The sequence below is a fragment of the Pelophylax lessonae genome (genome assembly GCF_965119305.1).
Source record: "Pelophylax lessonae genome assembly, chromosome: 6".
In the NCBI taxonomy this organism is placed as follows: domain Eukaryota; kingdom Metazoa; phylum Chordata; class Amphibia; order Anura; family Ranidae; genus Pelophylax; species Pelophylax lessonae.
This window is the reverse complement of record NC_138773.1, coordinates 162,960,025-162,980,778: the sequence shown is the minus strand read 5'-3', so window position 1 is coordinate 162,980,778 and position 20,754 is coordinate 162,960,025. Positions and strand designations below refer to the sequence as shown.

General features: G+C 39.8%; 1 protein-coding gene across 7 annotated transcripts in view; it reads left to right on the top strand.

Annotated features, from left to right (window-relative positions):
* The window catches only part of RBFOX1 (RNA binding fox-1 homolog 1), a 1,110,521-nt gene that overhangs the window by 776,560 nt on the left and 313,207 nt on the right, over window positions 1–20,754 (top strand). For all 7 annotated transcript variants that reach the window (XM_082260840.1, XM_082260839.1, XM_082260837.1 and 4 more), the window contains exons 5-6: window positions 7,931–8,023; window positions 10,287–10,347. In XM_082260840.1, the coding sequence (XP_082116966.1) occupies window positions 7,931–8,023; window positions 10,287–10,347 (154 nt within the window). The remainder of the gene's footprint in view (window positions 1–7,930; window positions 8,024–10,286; window positions 10,348–20,754) is intronic.

Below are 20,754 nucleotides of genomic sequence, written 5' to 3'. Positions count from 1 at the left end.
CAGGGTTGCCAGGGACTACAGGCTGGCAGCCTTAAAGGCACTTAGATTCTAAGATAAAAGATGTAATAATATCTGATCACTATATTTAAAAGCAAAAACAAAAGTGAAAGTCAATGGCCATCTGTCGGATGCCTTCCAGATTAAAAAAAGGGATGCCCACTGTTACCACCATTTTTTGTAAAAGTGAAACAGTACCCCCATGCTTTCACTGTGTGATGGTACATGTAACCGACTGCTGCAGGCACTGATCAGGGGGTGCCCCCTACCCCAAAGCACCTTGTCCCCATGTTGATGGGGACAGGGGTCTCTTCCCGACAACCACAGGCTGTGGTTGTGGGGGTCTGTGGGGGGGAGGCTTATCAGAATCTGGAAGCCCCCTTTAACAAGGGGGCCCCCAGATCCCAGCCCCCCTATGTGAATGGATGGATATTGGGTACAATGTACCCCTACCCATTCACCAAAAAAGTGTACAAAAAAAAATAAAGACAAAAGCCAGTTTTGGACAAGTCCTTTATTAAAAAATAAAAAAATAGTGTCCACTGATGATCACGTTGCCCGCCCTCCTGCAACCGCTGCCCCTGTAAAAACAATTCTTTACATTTTTTTTTTTGCATTGATTCATGTCCCCTAGGGCAGTACCCAGGTCCCCATGCACTTTTTTGGGCCAATAACTTGCATTTAAGCCTTTAAAATAAGGACTTTTGATTTTAAATGTTTGTGTCCCATAGACTTTAATGGAGTTTGCATGTTCGCTAGAACATTTGAACCGAACAGGGAGGTATTCGGCTCATCACTAGTTGTCTCTATATTTTTTCTTATTTTATGCAAATGCTGCATGTCCTTGTGCACATTTGGATGTCACCTTAACATTTCTTTTCTCACTACTCTATTCTCCTTTTCTTTACATTTCTACACCATTAATTATTGCACTATTACACTGACCTCTCTAATCTAAGAAGTGAAATCTAAAGTTTTATATGTATAAAGACCTACAGGTATAAAGACCTACAGATCATTTACAAAGGATTATCACTAGACCTGCAATATTGAAAGACACATGGGACTTCAGAAATCACACCATAAGACCAAATATTTTCTTATCAAGGTCCCCTCGTCCTAGTGGTTTCTTTCCTGACCCATTGATTTTACCATTTTAGATAAAAACCTATGTGAGCTTTTACTTTATTCTTTGCTACTTTTATTCTTTCCAGATAATATACAGTGGGGTAGGTTTAATAAAACTGATTCACTCAGAATCTGGTAGCCAATCAGCTTCTAACTTGCTTGTTCAATTAAGCTTTGGCAAAAAAAAAAGAAAGCTAATTTATTTTCATGAAGAGTTGCACTCTCCAGTTTTAATAAATACCACCCTGTATGTCTGTACTGATACAAAACTGATTTTTTTTCTGGGATTGATATTGTACTTGTGAAGTTACAATAACATATTTATGAAAAACATATAGTTTTTTAAATTGATTTAGTTACATTGTAAAAGGCCTCATTTCATGCAGCTGTTTTAAACCAGATCAAGTGGTCAGCTGTAAACCAGTTTTTACAATCATATCTTGAGGATACTTCTCCCTCAGCTCTCTTTTCTTAGGTTTTCTCTGTTGTTATTTCTTAGTACCATTTAGCTTCCTGCTTTATCTCTCTCCTGCATAGGCCGATGGCCCACTTCAATGTTTACTTTATGTGGTCATGCCCAAAAGTCAGCAGGTATCAGTATGCATTCTGATTACTTGAGGTACTTCTTTAAGAAGAAGTTTCTCCACTTTTAAGTATTCCAGCATAGGAAATGTTAGAGCATTGGTGTGTTTCCTATGTTGTAGCTGTTTTTTGTTTTGAGACTTGGTTTTTGTTATTCCTGGGAACAACAATTGTGTACGGCCCCTTCCTGTTCTTATCTCACATCTTATGGTACCGACTCTTCCCTGCTAAATAATGCTCTTGGCCTTAAACCAAAAACTAAGTTAACTAGTAACAGGTCCTTTGCTTCAGACTGTTTACTTTCCTATGCCCTGGAAGTACTTTCTGCAATAGTGTCACCCATATCATTAAAGACTCTGCTGAAGATGAGGTACTTCCAAAAGTTTCTCATTGGCAACAGCATATTTTCTTCCAGGAGATTACATTTAATCAGCTTGCATTAAGCTACCCAAATCCTATATATGTTTACATTATCAAAGGCCCGATATTGTACTTTGATTGTGTTACCTCTTCCTGGACCACCTCTTTATTAACTTATTATGAATTAATTGTGTAATTTGTGGTCCTTGCATTAAGGTAGCATTCCAACAGTGCATGCATTTTTCTATAATGCTAATTTTCAGTTTGAATATGATGCATTGGTTTCCCCAGTGCATAATAAATCCTATGCTATGTTGGGACTCAAATTTTTAAGGTTCCCATTTCTATCAAAGTTAATTCTGTTAAGGTTGCTTTTCCTTCAAATGATCAAGAATTCCAAGAAGAATTTTTAGGCAAATTTTTTGGGGTCCAGAGGTCCCTTCTCAGAGGAGTGGTAATGTTGGGAACTCACCTGGTCCCCTAAATCCACCTTCTGGGTTTTCCCAAACTGCAGACTCCTTTCCAGAGTGCTCATTCCTGCTTATACTTTTATTCCCTTGGGAAACCTATCTTCTATTCAGAGTGTGAATGAGCATGCCTACAAGTCAGTGGACATCAGTATGTGCCCGGTTATTTGAGTTCATTTTTCAAAAGCCATTTGGTTTATTCCAAAACTGGTAATTATATAGATTTTTAGCTAGTGGGCATGACTCCTCTTTGTGTTTTCTTTCTGATTGTAGTTGCTGTCCTTGGTTGTCCTGTAAATGCTCTTAATTCGTTTACCCTAACCCTAGCTGTGTTTTCTGATTATGTGTTTGGGCCTCAATTTTTGATGCTCAGATCTGGTTAACCAGGAAAATACTTTTGTCCATAATTAGGGTTGAGCGAACCCAGACTGTATTGTTCGGGATCGTACCGGACTTTTGGGTGTTCTGTACCCGGACAAGAACATTTTACTGTATATTCGGGATACAGTCCGTTGTTCGGTAATTTTATTTCATGTTTTGGCACGGTTTTAATGGCACAGTTTCAACAGCTGCAGGGCAGCCAATCAACAAGCGTTTAACTAGTGTGCCCTTAGAAGCCATCAAAGCCATGCCTACTAATGGCATGGCTGTGATTGGCCAGTGCATCATGTGACCCAGCCTCTATATAAGCTGGAGTCACGTAGCGCCGCACGTCACTCTGCTCTAACTACTGTAAGGAGAGTTTCCTGATGCTGCTGAGGGAGAGATAGGAGATTATTGTATGGGCAGGCTGGAGATTGCTTTCAGGGAAAGAATAGGAAAAATCTTCTTTAATCAGACAGCGATTTACATTGTTTTTATTGTGTGGGGGTGCAGTGCACAATCTTTTTTGCCCTGACCTGAGCCCAGTGAGGAGAAGGGAGAAAAAAACCAAACTTTTATCAGTCTGTTAGGTGGGCGGCGTGTGGCATGTAGCAGCCATGTAATGCAAGCTCAGTGCATATGTGTCTGCTTAATCTGGATTTAAAAAAAAAAAACGTTTTTCCTTCATATTTTACAGTGACATACAGCGTTTAGACACTGCTGTTCTAATCTGCTATTCAAAAATCAACAATTTAAGGGGGGAAAAAAATATTTTTCAGGTTTTCATTCAAATGTTTTTTTTTTTTACTCAATAGCGGAATAGAACAACAACAGTATCCAACCTGTTAGGCGTGCGGCGTGTAGCAGCCATGTAATGCAAGCTCAGTGCATATGTGTCTGCTTAATATGGATTTAAAAAAAAAAAAACTTTTAGAGCAGTCATTCACAAGTGGCTCTGAGGGTGGGTCCCTGCGCCCACAAACGCCAGGTACACAATTGTCCAGCAAGGGCACAGTTATAGAGGATGACAAGGTGGAGGATGAAGAGGAGATGGAGGAGGAGGAACCATGTTCACAGCAGGGTGGCACCCAGATAACTGATAACAACAGATACTACACTTGGTCTTAGCCAAAAGGTCGAGAAGCGATGCTGGTGGAATTCCCACCTGACAGCGGGGGCACAGTGGAAGCACAAAGCGAAGGCAGAGGAGGAGGAGGTCGCCAACGCAGCCAGGGCACTGCCAGCACCTCAGAAGGCAGGGTTAGCATGTATGAAATGCTTTGTCGGCACGCCACAACAACCAGGACCTACAGCTGTTTTTTTAAGCCCGTGGTGTGTGAACACACTCAGACTATCACCCAGTGGGTGCATTAAAAAGTGCACAGGGTGTACACATGGTCCCTGACCCTGATCCCCCAGGGCGCAAGGCTCCTGACAGGGACTGGGGTACTTACTCTGGCTAACCTGGCCGAAACCAGGCAGCCCCTTTCTTTAGGAGGTCTGCTGAAATAGACCACCCCAAGTACTAGGTGGGGCTCTCCCAAAGAGAGACCCCATGAGAGAGGGCGAACCAAGCCAGAAGGCCATATCCACCCCCTCCCAAGACTTTCAGGGACAGGCCCAAGGACCTACATCCTGTGCAAAAAAGTGTACTGCCACAATAAAAAACACAAAACGTGAGACAGACAACACATAAAAGTGGGGAAAGGGATAGTGAAGAAGAATTGCAAGGTTAGTGCCTCATTGCAATACTATGACAGGCCCTTCGGCCGGGAATAAAAAAATTCCTCTGGTCCTGACTCCTGACCAAAAGGCCCGGCCCTAGAGGCAGGTGTGAAAAACATGTGTAGGAAGTGCAGTGTCCTTGGTGCCATACTCATAGTGTTGCCATCCACCGTGAATTATGGCACCCCTGGACTGACACTCCAGGGGCACATACACCACAGGCTTTTCAGAATCCCTGTCCCTGGCAAGACTAGTGCAGTCCCGTCCCTACCAGAAGGCCTCAGAACTTAGACAGCTTTGGGAGAGGCCGGCCCACAACCAGGGACACATACCTTTTCCAAGGCCAGACTCAACCCAGAAGGGGGAAAAAAGCCCCTCCCCACTGCCATCATATACCATATACAGTTCCTTACCGTTCCTTACGTACTATACACGTACTGAATCACGGGTCTGCCCCCTTCAACTTCTGGGTCTCCAAATTGGGCACATGGCCTGAGCTTGCCCTTTACTCCTTGGAGGTGCTGGCCTGCCCTGCAGCCAGTGTATTACCTGAACGTGTAATTAGCACGGCTGGGGGCGTTATCACAGACAAGCACATCTGCCTGTCCAGAGCCAAAGTGGACAAGCTCACGTTCATTAAAATGAACCAGGCATGGATCCCACAGGACTTGTCCGTACCTTGTGCAGAATAGACATGTATACCGCCCTTACTCAGCCATTGTTGTATTTTTGATCTTTCTCCCTCTTTTGGGGTGTACCCTAATTTAAAAAGAAATTTAAAATGAAAAACAAAAACCGGTGTTGGCTACCTTGTCCTCCTCCACCGCCGCTTCCACCTACACCGCCACATCCACCGCCACCTCAACCTCCTACAAAAGTGAGTACACTTCTCACATTTTTGTAAATATTGTATTATATCTTTTCATGTGACAACATTGAAGAAATGGCACTTTGCTATTTTGCAAACTTTGATTTACACGTCTTTTTTCCAAAGACAACCTCAGGATATAACACTGAGCACTTGCACTCAACTTCTTTTGACCATGGCAAGGCTTGTTCCAAGCTAAACCTGTCCTTCTAAACTGCTGTATGGTCTTGGCCACCATGCTGCAGCTCAGTTTCAGGGTCTTGGCAATTTTCTTAAAGCCTAGTCCATCTTTATGTAGAGCAACATTTCTTTTTTTCAGATTCTAAGAGAGTTCTTTGCCATGAGGTGCCATGTTGAACTTTCAGTGACCAGTATGAGAGAGTGAGAGCGATAACACCAAATTTAACACACCTGCTCTCCATTCACACCTGATACCTTGTAACACTAACAAGTCACATGACACCAGGAAGGGAAAATGGGTAATTGGGCCTAATTTGGACATTTCACTTAGGGGTGTACTCACTTTTGTTTTCCAGTGGTTTAGACATTAATGGCCGCGTGTTGAGTTATTTTGAGGGGACAGCAAACTTACACTGTTATAAAAACTGCACACTCACTACTTTACATTGTAGCAAAGTGTAAAGTCTCTTCAGTGTTGTCACATGAACAGATATAATAAAATATTAACAAAAACGTGAGTGGTGTACTCACTTTTGTGCGATACTGTGTGTGTGTGTGTGTGTATATATATATATATATATATATATATATATATATATATATATATATATATATATATATATATCATAACTATCTTAAAAAAATGAATCTGAGTTGCTGCACTGAGCACATTTATCTAGATACAGTGAATACTGCATGTATAAATGGGTTTTCCCCTTAGATTTTAAAAAGCCTTATGTATCAATGTGTCTACCTAGGCTTCATCATATGTGGGCTATGATTCTGAATGCCTAGGCTGTAATTTTAGGCTTTGATTTCACCAAATGGTGATCTTCTGCAGAGCAACTGATGATGTGTCATACAATAAATTAAAAAGCCAGCATTTTTTCTCCTTTGGAATGGCAGTTGTTAATATGGTTGTAAAAGCATAACTCTCTATAGTGTGTACTCTCCTGGTTTCAAAACACAAAGTTTGGTTCCTCTCTGATATCTGATCCCTCTGCTGTCTGCATGAATTGAAAATACTTTAATCTGACACTTCAGCATCCCATCCCTACAGCACATAGCAGCTGACTTGCAGCCACAGCTTTGTATGAGCCTGTGAGTCTGTGTACAGGGAAGGGGGTGTCCCTCCCTCCAATCAGCTATCAGATTTCCTAGAGCTCTGTGCTCTAGCTCTGCAATGTGTGTGACATCAGATCCCCACCCCCTCCTTTCTACTGCTGAGAGATGCTGTGTAAAATGTGTGTTGTAGGAGTCTGCTGAGAAGAAATGGCTGCAGATAAACAGATGCAACTTATGTAGGATGATTTGCTCTGTCTCTGTGTATCACCTGAGGCTAGTCACTTTACTGGGAAAAACATATACGTTATATAAGGGTTTACAACCAATTTAAGGAAAGTTAAATACATTTTTATTTCTCTCTGAATATCAAATGTATCACTGTTATCTGAACTTCTAATGAACTTTCAAAACAGTGACGTCACTTAATATTAATGACAGATATGCCTGTGGGGTGTATTTTTTTATTATTTTACCTGATTTTTTATTTTTAAAAATCATCACTGGTTTCCATAATTTGAAAAACGGAATTCTAGTGAACTGAAAAAAAATTTAACTTGCAAAAAGAATATCTTTTTATTAATAATCTTGTAGGATAGATCTTTCTAGACTATCATTTCTCTTTGTTAATGGTAGATACATAAATTATTGCCACATAATCTTTTTTTCATTTTTTTTTTTACTTTCAAACGATATTTGTAATGTTTGGCTTCTGTCTCCTGATGTTAGTTTTTATAAAACAATTGCTATTTATAATGTGCTGCACAATTGGCTTTTGGTGCATAATCGTTATTGGCTGGGTGGGTTATCATGAATTAAAAAAAAAAAATTATAGTGATCTGAAAAAAATGTAAAATTCTAAAAGAACATCTTTTCATTAATAACTGTACAGATAGATCTTTAGAGACTACTATTTTTCTTGGTAAATGGTAGATACATAAATTGGTGATGCATATTCTTATTTTTTGCAGATTTTTTTTTATTCAAATAAATAGCTACAATGATACAGAACAGTATATCTCTATTATTTGTTACTTTAAAATAATGCATAACTTGTGAATTATACCTTTCTTTATTGAAAAATAGAATTTGAAATAGCAAAATGGGAAAAAAACAGAGCAATAAAAAACAAACTGAAATGATAAACAAACTGAAATGATAAGCATTTTAATTAGACCTTTTTCTCTCCTGCCTTCAGGGATTTGGTTTCGTAACATTTGAAAACAGTGCTGATGCAGACCGGGCGAGGGAGAAATTGCATGGCACAGTGGTAGAAGGCCGTAAGATAGAGGTGCGTGCTTAAAATATATTTTAATGTATTTCATAAGTTGCTCACTCATTTATTAGTTACTGTATATTGTATGAAAAATTGATTTTGTTTTTATAAAGTTATTTCTTCCATTGTTTTTTCATCTACCTTATGATTATATTTCTTTAAATTTGTCTTTTGTTCAGCATTTCCCTATTTTAATATTTGGTTAACATTAGGATATTTATTTTTTCCATTAAAAAAAGCATGTTGATTAAAAGGTATTATTGCAAAAGAGACATAGTATGTCTCTAGAGCAGTTAAAAGCCTGCCCAGTTGTACTTTTTTTTTTTAAAAAAAGTAAAGTTCTGCTTTAATTTCATAGAAACAAGACAGAAGTAAAGCATATAACTGAACATTAGTCAGGAAGACAATTATTTTATTTTACAATAAATAATTCTGTGTTGCAGTTGTTGATAACATTTTTAGGTAAGCATTATCCAGAGGTTAAAGTGTTAAGTGACTAAGGCAGCCCATAGATGAGTCCGTTTTTTTAATTGAACTAGCGAGTTGAATAAAAAAACTGATTACCTATCCAAACATACAAGGAAGATGGGGGAATCCTCCTCACTGTGTCTTTGTCTTCTGACTTAGAGGAATCTGATTAGCACTGCAGACTATAGACTGCAGTGTTGATTCAGAGTCCAAAATCCAACAGGGTGGTTAAACAGAAGTCAGTTGGTAGATCAGCTTCTGTTCAACCACATTAGCCATACATGAATTAAAATTCTCCAGTCCCTGCTGAACCAGCTGGATTTCGATCCATATTTGGCCAGCTTGAATTACTAAAGAGTAGCTTTTACTGAAATTTTGTTCATTTAAAATATGCAGCACAGTTCAGAGGAAATTTTTTTTGTTTTGTATTATTTGAATCTAAATGGGTATATAATGTAAATAAATACAACAATATGCACATTACACTTTAGAATTTCGTTTTTTTCTTCCTTAAGCTACGAAGAGTTGATACTGTTCATTTAGAAAAGAGTGAATGTGATTGGCTGTGCCCCCACCTCAAAGCACCTTGTGTCCTTGATGGGGACAAGGGCTTTTTCCCCACAACCCTCGGCTGTGGTTGGGGGGTCGGCGGGTGGGGGCTTATCAGAATCTGGAAGATCCTAGCCACCCCCGCATGTGAATGAGTAGGAGTTCATTGTACCCCTACTCATTCACCAAAAAAGTGTCAAAAATAAATAAACACACACACACACAGTTTTTGACAATTCCTTTATTTAAAAATTGTCCCTGGAAGTAGATGCAACATCAATCATGATGCCCACCACACTGCTGGACCCAAATAAGATGAAAACCTCTGGCCCCGGCGAAGGCTCCCAGCGACTGCCTGCTCCTCCGTCTGACAGTTTTTAAATATCTAAGTAGATATCCGGTGGCGTCACCAGGTGGCTCCACCCCCTTGCTATTTAATTGTCCCAGCATGCGCCATGCTTTTTAAAAAAAAATGCCGTGGGGTTTCCCTAAAATTCATACCAGACCCAAAGAGCCTGGTATGCATGGGGGGGGGGGGGGTGGAGGGACCCATCGCTGTTTTTTTTTCATAACTTTTAATTCCTGGCATGTTCTCTTTACATTCAGCAGATAAGTCATCCATTGATAAGGATGCAGCGGCCAGCTTCTTGACCCCTCCTCAGCAACCAGCTGTTGGGGGGGACCCCCACACTGTTTCTGACAAATACCACATGTGATACCACCAGCAAAACCCTGGTGATAAATATCACATTTTTTTTACTGTCTGTTCCATTTGCGGATTGGACTTAAGAGCTTAACGCATGTTTTTTTGCTGATATTTATTATATACATTACCCCCTTAAACCTTCTTGTGCAGTTGGTAGATTTGGTTAACAGAATTTCTCCATTACACTTCATGTTATTTTATATTGGGCTCTTTTATTGAATTACATATTTATAATTTCAGTGGGTTTTCAAAAAATACAAACATTTCTCCAAAACTCGAACTCCTGAATTTGATATTATGCAAATAATTTTTATTAGCTTCCAACATCTCTTTATTAAATTGTAATTGATATATGTTACCTTATCGAGATAATGTATACTGATGCATTGAGATAATTAAATATAATTACATGTGATTTTTTTTTTTTTTTTTTACCGTCTATGCTTTCCTATGATTGTTATAAAACTTAATAAATGTCATTCTCTTTAAAATGCATAAAAAGAGAACATCGGATTAGATAAGGCCAAAAACTAATTCAGATTTTTATATGCTTAGGTTAATAATGCTACAGCACGTGTGATGACAAATAAAAAGACTTTGAATCCATACACAAATGGTAAGTTTTTCTTTCTGTGATTATATTTTCCCTTTTACAACACTTTGTTGGTTTTTATACTCTAGCATCTGTAATAACTGACAGACACACGCGCTCATATGACACTGATGAATTCCTGAATAGAAAAAGAATTACATTAGTGGGTGATTGACTTAATAGAGTACTTATTATTCAAAACCAATAAAGCTGAATTCACTCCAATGGCTGGACTTGTAAAAAGTGAAATTCAATAAAAATACATTTTCATTTACCTGAATGGATGTTTGGAGAAAACATAGGCCCAGATGTCTGACAAACTACCCCATTGTGCAAATCCCCATTACTTTTCTGAAGCCAGATGTTTCAATAAAATCCTATGATTTTATGTTTTAAAATATTTAAAGATATTCAAAATATATTTTAGTCTCTTTTTTAACTTTAATTTAAATTAAGCTTGTTTACACACATCCTCCACAACAATCACATTACGCCATGTACTTTGTTAAGGCATCCCATTTAATTTACCTGCAGCTAATTCTAAATATACTTCAAATGCACATTATGCTATTTATGACTGTCTGAAAATACTAGATACCTGACCGACATTCTAACCCTCTTATGTCAATAATCTGGATCACTTACCTTGAACAAGTACACAAACAGGGACTGATTTTTCTTAAACTTTTCTGAGATGCTTTCACAAGCATTTTATCATAATTCAGATCTTGATAAGTAAGTTGAATAGATCCAATCAGGCTATGTGCATGTTGGTCTTCTATTTTAAAGTTTTTATTTTAAAGCTCACAGTTAAGGCTCCGTTCACATCTAGGCGTTTTGGGGCGTTTTTGGGGCGTTTTTCTGCTCTAGGATCAGCTCTCAAAACGCCCAACAAGACAAATCCTATTCATTTCAATGGCCCCTGTTCACATCTGAGCGTTTTGACGCTGTATACAAAACGCCCAACGCTCAAAAAAGTACATGAGCTTCTTTTTGGGCAGATTACAGGCGTTTTCCATTGATCTCTATTCAATCTAAAAACGCCTGCACAAAAATCGCGGTAAAAATCGCGGTAAAATCGCGGTAAAAACGCCGCAAAAATCGCGGTAAAATCGCGGTAAAAAAACGCGCGAAAAACGCTACGCTCAGGTGTGAATGTAGCCTTAGGGTTTATAATCAATATTCATGTGAAGAAAATTTTAGTAAAATATGTGAATACATATTTTATTGCGTATTTTGTTTATGTGTATACTGATAAGTTATTATTAAAATGGTATTGTATGGATAGCTTAAGAAGGCCATTCTGGACAAAAACAGATGTTCCTAATACTGGCATGATAAAGACAAAATTAGGAATACACTGTGCTAAAATGGTGTGAACATGAACAGTTAATAAGTAGGGAAACTTTCAGTAGGACTGCTGAATTATCAGGTAATGGTGTCTCATCCTCACTAAGAGTACTCTTACATTTATAATACAAAACTTATGTAAAATACTAACTAAGTATAGCAAATACCTAGGAACGGCATATTCAGTTATATTGCATAAATAGATAAGCAGTAGGAAAGAGCACTGATTTCTCTAATGACCAGCCATTTGCAATGGCAAAATGTCAAAGAATAATTGACATTTAATAGATCCAGACAAATATAGCCATTAACACCCACAACAAAGAGCTTACCTCCATAAATGAAAACACCAGGCTTGGTGGCAGTTCTTTCACTAAGAGAGTGACATTAGCTCTTCTCACACATGATTAACCCACACACTTATGAGCCAGCACATATCTTGCTGACAAGATAAAATAAATTTTAATTGGTGTTATTTTCGTCATGATGAATTAAGTCTTTCCTACATTGACTCAGAAAAAAAGTTTGCTAATACAGCCATCAGAAAATGTAGTGGGAAGAAAATTAAATTTGAAGGTGCTTCTCAGCTGTGTGCATCGACCTGTATCTGAGAAGACATTTAATGAACAAATTGAAGTCCTATTAGTGCAAGATATAGATCTTTTTGACTTCTTGACATAATTGTGTGAAGGATGTGAGATTCATTAAAATCTTACATCTTTGGCAGGTTACAATCATATTGCAGTGGCTTTCCATTTATGAAATGTATGCAAAATATAACTGCCTAATTGAAATTTTGGTACTTAGTTTATCATACACAATATTGTAATTTTAAACAGAAAGTGAAATACATACTGTACTTGTGAGCTGTTTTACATGCCAAAGAGTTTGTAACTGTCCAGAGAGTTTTCCGATGCAGAAATCCCTGCTAGACACTATACCATGTCTTGACCATTTACTTTTCTCTACCACTCTCAAAGCAAAGCAGTTTAGTCATGACTGGATTGTGGAAGTATAATGACTCTGTTTCTGTCCTCTAATTGGCAAGCTTCATTTTTAGATATACAATACCATTCTTGTGGAATGACTGCTGACAAATTTTGAAGTACTTCAAAAGAAACACAAATCCCTGATAATCTCTTACTGGCTTGGTTTAACAGAGCACGTCATTTCAATACTCTCTGCCAATAACCTCTGAGGGGTTGGTTATATAAAGGGTAATATTCTATCATGTGGTAACAGCCCAGATCGAGGATAATAGTTTTCTGCCTTCCAAGACTTGTATACCAGATTGGTATTCCAAAATAGAACTGTGACAGAGCTATAGATATTTAATTATGTGCATGATCATAATGAGTAGTAATTGAAAAGGACTGTCAAAGGACTGTATCTCTGTCAGGGAATCAATACCCTGCGCAGGCGCACTGGCGCCGCCAACCGGCGAATGCCTATGCGCTTGCGCGTTCGAAGAGGCACCTTGAATAGCTAGAGGCTACCTTACAATAGCTCAAGGCTACCTTACAGTAGTTCGAGGCTACCTTGCAGTAGTTCGAGGCTACTTTGGAATAGTCAGAGGCTACCTTGGAATAGTCAGAGGCTACCTTGGAATAGTTAGAGGCTACCTCAGTATAGCTCGAGGCTACCAAATTGGCCTATTTAAACACAGCTGTCACTACAGGAAGTTGCTGTGTTAGCTTCAGCTCTCCTGTTTCCTGTGCCTGTTTGTATTCTGCTGTTCCTGTTTACCTGACCCGGCTTGTCTTTGGATTCTGATTACCTGCTGCCCGCCTTGACCTTGGCTTATCCTGACTATTCTCCTGCCTGATCCCGATCTGTTTATCCGCTACCGGCTATTGGTCCTGGACCTGATCCTGGCTCCACCAGGGAATCCGGGGGACCGCGACCTGGTGTTAGTAAGCAGCCAAATCCATCCCCACCATCTGGGGCCCTGGTGAAAACCGGCTAACACTTAGACTCCGCGCCTCTGGTGAACCTGTGCCACGCCAGTTACCCGGTAAGCCACTCCTCTTACGTCAGGCTCTGCCACATTACCCCGTAACAATCTCCCTGAGTCAAAGAAAACAGCAACGGCAAACTTGTCCTAAATACTGCGGACGTAACCTGATGGGGTTGAGGAGCATGCATGATCTAAGATAGATGACCAAAGAAATAACCGATTTGCCCAAACTAAGAAAGGAAAGAACTAGACACAATTAGCAAAACAAAACCCAGGAGATTGCTATTTAATCATTAAGGTATGCAGAGTAATCATAGAGAGGGTTGCCTTTGGATGAGGAGAGATGATATAATCTTATTGGACAGCGTCAACTTATAATTAACTGTCTGGCTTATGGGTGATGGCATACCAATCCTCTTATGCAATAGAAGTTCTCAGAGTAGATGACTTTCAAAATAAAGTGACCTACGGTAACAGCGATATCTTGTAACTTCCCTTTTTTCCACACCTGCACTAAATAATCCACACAGATACACCTCAAGCCTGAACACTGGAAGTAGAACTGGGCATGCAGCCCTGTAAGGTGTGCTAAAAGAGGAAGAGGATACCCATAGTAAGTCCTATATATATTTGTTTATATTTCAATAGCCTTTTTTTATACAAAATGGGTATGAACAAAAAGACTTGCACAGAGCAGACAGAGGAATAATCTACATAGTGAACATAACGTCTCAATACAATCAATCAAAGCAGCATAAATTAAAGCTGGGGTGTGTATGAAGTATTGATTTTGGAGAATATACTAAGGAACTGGGTAAAGAAAATAGGGATAGAGAAAGGAGGGGAAAGAGGGAAAGGGAAAGAAGTGGGAGAGTGAACAGATGAAGGGAGATCAGAGGGCCCCCAATGAGTCAATAGTATACCACACCTAATGCTAACTTAAGATGGTATTAGGGGAAGGTATTGCATAATCATTGAGGGAGAACTATGTAAATGTTCAGTAAGTCCAGATCCCAAGTAACTTTCAGTTAGTAAGGAAATAAAGCATGGGAATAAACCATAAGACTAACCCAGTGAGTCCCATTTATCCAGAGTGTGTGCACAGGCACAAGATATACAAACAATGAGAAGCTCTGCAAAATAGCTAGCCTATCTGCATAATTTAAGTACTTGAAAATCACAGGCCTGGAGGACTTGTGGTTTGATCCAGCATGTGGATCCAGCATGTGCACTCATTCTGCCACACAATGAGCAGATAGCCCCAGAGCCTCGGGAATGTGAACAGCATTTTTTGTAAGTTGTTCCTCTGAGAATGATTTTTCAGCATTTCTTGTATTGCAGCGTGTATTTGGGAGTGCTGCTGCAGGGGGGCACTGGTCTAATACAGTTCATCCTCCAGCGTGGAAGTGTACCAAGAGTCCCTGTGCCTGATCTGCTAGTTCCTTACAAAACTGGGTAACGCCTTTGGCCACTGCTCTTTAGACAGCTGCCATGATGATAGGGGAGAAAAGGGCTGCAACAGCCTGTGCTATTTTTGCATGGGGGTCTGCCTGATCAGTCTCCAGCATCTCAGAGGAGAGCATGTCAGCACTCTCAGGCTCAGTCTCTGTCCTAGCAGCCATCTTAGATTCTTCTGCGACTTGTTTAGCTGGCAGAGTTCAGGGGAGAGCCTGAGATAGAGAGTGGAGGCTGGTGAGATACTGCTCTGTACAGTCGTGTACTGTGAGTAGTAGAAGGCATCGGTGGTATTAGGGCTGTCCTGGGAGTTTATATGCCAGCGATTTTGCAGGCTGTGGTGGAGCCCCTGTGTCTCACTCCCTTCACATGCAGCTCCAGAACTGTAAGTAACCCATGGGTTTTAACTGTTCCCTACTCTATTCAAAACTAAAAAAAAGATTGATTATACTTACATGTTAAAAGACAAGCAAACTATGATGGTGTGTAAAGTGAGCTATTGAGGTAAAGAAAAATCCCCAGACCAGAGACACCTGAGCAAAACTAGCTAAAAGGATGAATGTGCTTAGACACCTGAAATGCCTTAACACAGACATAGCCTTATTGCTTAAAACCAACCTCACAACCGACAATTTCCACCAAATGTGGAAAATATGGGTAGGCCACATAGTGGGGTCTGTGGCAGTCAATACAAAAGTTGGGGTGCTAATATTATTTAGAAAAAATTTAATCTGTGATCTAATATCTATTGATAATGATGATGGGGCCACATTGCCACGATACACCTGCGTTTCCCCACCCAAGACCTGCTAATTACAAACATTTACACTCCAAACTCCTCAACCAAACATTTCTATTACAGTGCGTTTGGCGAATGTCCCAACCTTAGCCCACTTACTAGGACTTTAACAGAACATCTCCCAACAACTTTACCATGACTGGTCGTTCAGATCCTCCCTGTCTGCTATCCCAGTTTGTTGAGGCTTTAAACCTCATTGATGCCTGGCATTTTATGCACGCAGCTGATCCAGAGTTATGTTCTACTCTCACCCACCACACAACTTTACTAGACTAGACTATTTATTTTGCACTCGGCTCTGATATTGCAAATGCAGGACACATGTATATACGAGATGGCAATCAGACCGAAGTCCCATATCAATACAATTAGCTGATTGTCTCACCCAGAGCACTGTCAGACTTTGGAGATTTTCCACATTCCTTGCCCATGATGAAAATTTTCAACACATCATTAGGAAGGCATTGCTGGAATATAGTACAACTAACACTTACCACAAGAGTAATCGCAATATATTCTGGGGTATGATTATTTCCTGTGCCTCTTCTTTCAAGAAACATGCTTCTAAGAAATATATTGAAGCGAGTGAGCACCCAGCTTGTCCAACAAAACACCCTGGAGCGCAGAAAACTCTGGCACGAGGCTAAACAACTTTTTGACCATTGGGCAGAAACATAAAAACATGTTAATTGGTCATACGCTAATCTGCTCTACCATAAATTCAGCAACACGTTGGGTAAATTGCTAGCAAACTTGTGCAAGTATCCCTATCAACCAACTCACATCAGGATGCTTAAGGATCATCAGGGAATTACTTCTTCCCTTAGAGACATCAACAACAATTTAAAAAAAAATTTAAACAAACTTGTATGCATCTCACAGACAAATTTATCAGATATGTCTGGATTTCCAAATGCTCTGCCATTGCCTGCTTTAGACCCTTTCCTTTAGTCTTTTTTTTTTAAATAATCTTTATTTAACAAATTCAAAACAACATACAGAAATATAAAATAGCAAAGAAGTGCATAAGTGCATGTAGGAGAAAAAGAACACAGAAAAGGCACAATCGGCATTATGTTCAGTCCGGACATCATTAGTGAAACAAAAAAAAGTCCATAGGGGTCAATTTTCCTTTAGTCTTTTAATGCCCCGACAACACTGTGGGAAGTCTCCTAGAAAATCTCTAGCTTTGCGAACAGCAAAGCCTTGGACCCTGACAGTTTCACCTTGGAGATTTACAAGACTGCTACTGACTTTCTTGCCCCCACACTGTTGGCAATATATCAGGGAATCTGGGAGGATTGGTCCTATCCCTCATTGGGCCATTAAACCCACATTTAACTGATAGCCAAAAAAAAAAGATCCCACAGAAATGGGCTCTTACTGCCCGATCTCACTCTTAAACATCAAACAGTAGCATCCCGCCTGGCCAAAATTATGCCTTTTCTCATCCATCCATTACAAGATGGCTTCACCAAGGGTAGGTCTGTTTCATTAAACATTCAGAAAGTGTGAGCAGTGTTGGAGCATGCGAGAGCCCATCCTTCTGAGGACCTTGTGATCCTCACTTAAGATACCGAGATGGCCTTTGACAATGTTAACTTCCATTGGCTCTATTTGGGAGAGATTGAAATCTTCAGAGATTAGGGTTCCTGGGCCCATTTCAACATTTAATTTTCATTATGTACACTGCACCCTCTGCTAGGGTAAATGCAGAAGGCTATATCTCCAATCCCATTCAGTTACAAAAAGGCACCAGACAGGGCTGCTCCTTATCCCCGCTTCTCTTCAGCTGGGCGATTGAACCCCTGTCTCGCTTTCTCAACTCACAGACACCTCTCCATGGTGTGTGTGTAGGATGGGAGGAACACTGCATAGCTCTCTCTGCTGATGACATACTTTTTTTCCTGTCTGATATGCACACCATTTGCAAGGTCTTTAACACCTTTCACCAATATTCTGGACTGCAGATTAATATCTCTAAGAATGAAATGCTATCTCTGACCTATGCTACATCTCCCTATAGATAGGATCTCCCCCATTTCCCATAGCTAAGCAGTATATCAAGTATCCGGGCATTAAGATAGGGAGAGTACCTTCCTTGCTGTATTATCTTAACTACCCTTCTCTAATAAAGAAGATAGTGGGTGATATGGAGGCATGGACTTTCTGCTTCTACTCTTTGGGAGATTCCACCTGTTTAATATTGTGATCTTTGCACATCTATTATATCCCCTTTGGATAGCGCCTTTCTTGTCTCCAAAAAATACTCAAACTGCTCAAAAACACAATCACATACCTGCCCACTGCGCCATTCCACTTGCCCATCATTTTATTACTGTTTTTAGTTGTGTTCCTCCATATCGCTGTTTTGGGACCAAGTTATTGCATTCGATCAGAGTGTAACAAATTAGTGGATCACTAATGACCCACTTCTTTTATTATTTGTCACTGTACAACCAGGCTCCCATCCCTAATGGAGCTCCTAACTTGTTGACACAGGGATCCGCACATTCTCTGATATGCTTACTTGTGGCTCAAAGAGCAATATTTCTGCAATACCACCAGTCATCTCATATGTCAAGAGGGAGTTAAAGCTTCTGCTATTCAGAGAGAAATTGGACATGATCCTGCAGCACAACTTATTTTCTCAACGTTTCACCTATAGATGGCAGGCTTTCATAGAAGCAGCCTGTTCTGCCTTGGAGAAGTTAATCTTACTTTGAACATTTAACTTCAAGGATTTCTTTGCTCTCACACGTGCAATGAGTACAATGGCTTGAAGGATAAGAGGACTCTTAAGGTTGTAGCTTTCCACTTGTGTTATTCCTACTGGGGCTGCCCCATTTTGCCTTTGAATTGGCAACCCCCCCACTTTCATAATGTTCTCTCCAGCTTCTTTATTATGTTATGTAGGACTGTAATGCCGTAAGTGTTTTTATATTCCAATTTTCCAAGGAGAATGCAGAGGATGAGGCACCTCAATGACAGCAGTTAGCCCATGTAGGTGGGCATATTGCTTAGACTTTTCATACATATAGTTTGTCTGTGCAGGGTCTCCATCCATACTTTCTGTTAGGGCAATTCATTATTCTGAGCTTAGATTTTCACCCAGGTTTTTTTCTCGATGATATGTGGTAGGAGTAGTACTATGCTGTTTTGAAATTAGTACTCTGTTATTGTCAGTGTTGCTACCTTTATACAGTTATACTCTATATATGTATCCTCATTATTTTGTTAAGTTGGCAAAATTCAATAAAACATATAAAAAATAAAAAAAATGAAAGCAGCTATTTTTCTTAACACTATGGGATCCACTGATAGCAAATAGGGATGATCGAATGGTTAGGGTCGACCATCGGTTCGACCCGAACATTGACTGTTCGAAATTCGGCAACCAGAACCGACCAAAATGCAATGGGACAGGAACTGGGCTTTAAAAGCCCGTGATTGGACCAGAAACATCAGTAAAAGCCAATTGAGGGGGCAGGAGGATGCTAGGAATGTGATTGGAGTGACTAGGGGGTCCAGAGGCCAATCAGTAGTGAATACGCCCCCCCAGTATATAACATAGCCCTGCCAAATCTCTAGCACTGTAATACAGGGGCTGTGGAAGAGAGTGGAAGCAGTTCTGTTACTCCTGCTGCAAAAGTCTCATTTAGCAATTATTAGTGTGAGTAAAGGGATATCTAGTGTAGTTAGGGTACTATATACCACTATAGTTATATTCAATAATCTATGGGAAAGGGAAGTAGCGAAACCCCATCCCTGCGCTAATGAAATTATTTGCAGGGATGGGGTTCCGCTCCTATCACATCTGTATGTGTGTATGTGTATATATACATATATGTGTGTGTGTATATATACCCCTATACAGAAGTTCAGATGTTATGCCTGCCTCCAAAGATGCCCCAAAAATGCCCAATAAACACCTGCAACAACACAACTGGGCATTTTTGTTGCAGGCGTTTATTGGGCATTTTTTGGGTGTCTTTGGAGGCAAGCATGACATCTGAACTTCTGTATAGGGGTATATATACACACACACATATATGTATATATACACATATACACATATAGGTGTAAAAGTAGCGGAACCCCATCCCTGCGCTAATGAAATTATTTGCAGGGATGGGGTACCGCTACTTTCCCACCTATATGTGTGTATGTGTACACATACACATACACACATACAGGTGTGATAGGAGCGGAACCCCATCCCTGCGCTAATAAAAATTCTAAGAAAAATTATCTTTTTTTTCTGGTTCTGGACATGCTACAGAGCTGAAACTTCACAGGTTCACTTTTTAGACCCCCCCCCCCCCGACACTAAATCCAAAGAAATCTCATTTTTTCCCAATAATTTTTTCAATAATTGGCTCTCTATCAAAAATGACAATTTTAAAAAACTTTTCTTGTGTGATTAATAGTCCCTGGGGCATGACCCAGAACCCTGGGCACTTTTTAGGGGCATTTATTGGGTTTTAGGGCTTCAAAATTGTGTTTTTTGATTACCGAAGTTCGGATGTTCTGGTCGAACTGAACTTTTCAAAAGTTCGATCATCCCTAATAGCAAAGAGCAAATCTGCTCTCCATTATACTTCACAGTGCTGCTGCATACTGTGGACTGAATTCTGCAGCACATTCAAAAAATGTGGGCTGGGTAATGGAGCCTGCCATATCCTATGCAACAGAGTGAATCCCATTATTCAAGGAGTCATGTGATATTGACAAGTCATGAGACTGGGCTGTCCTCCAAAATTTTTTTTTAACGTCCACTCATTGTCTTTGATCTTGTCAGGAACCGTAAGGCAAATGGAGACAGAAAGAAGTGCAGTTAAAATCACAATTTTGATGAAATAGCAAAAAT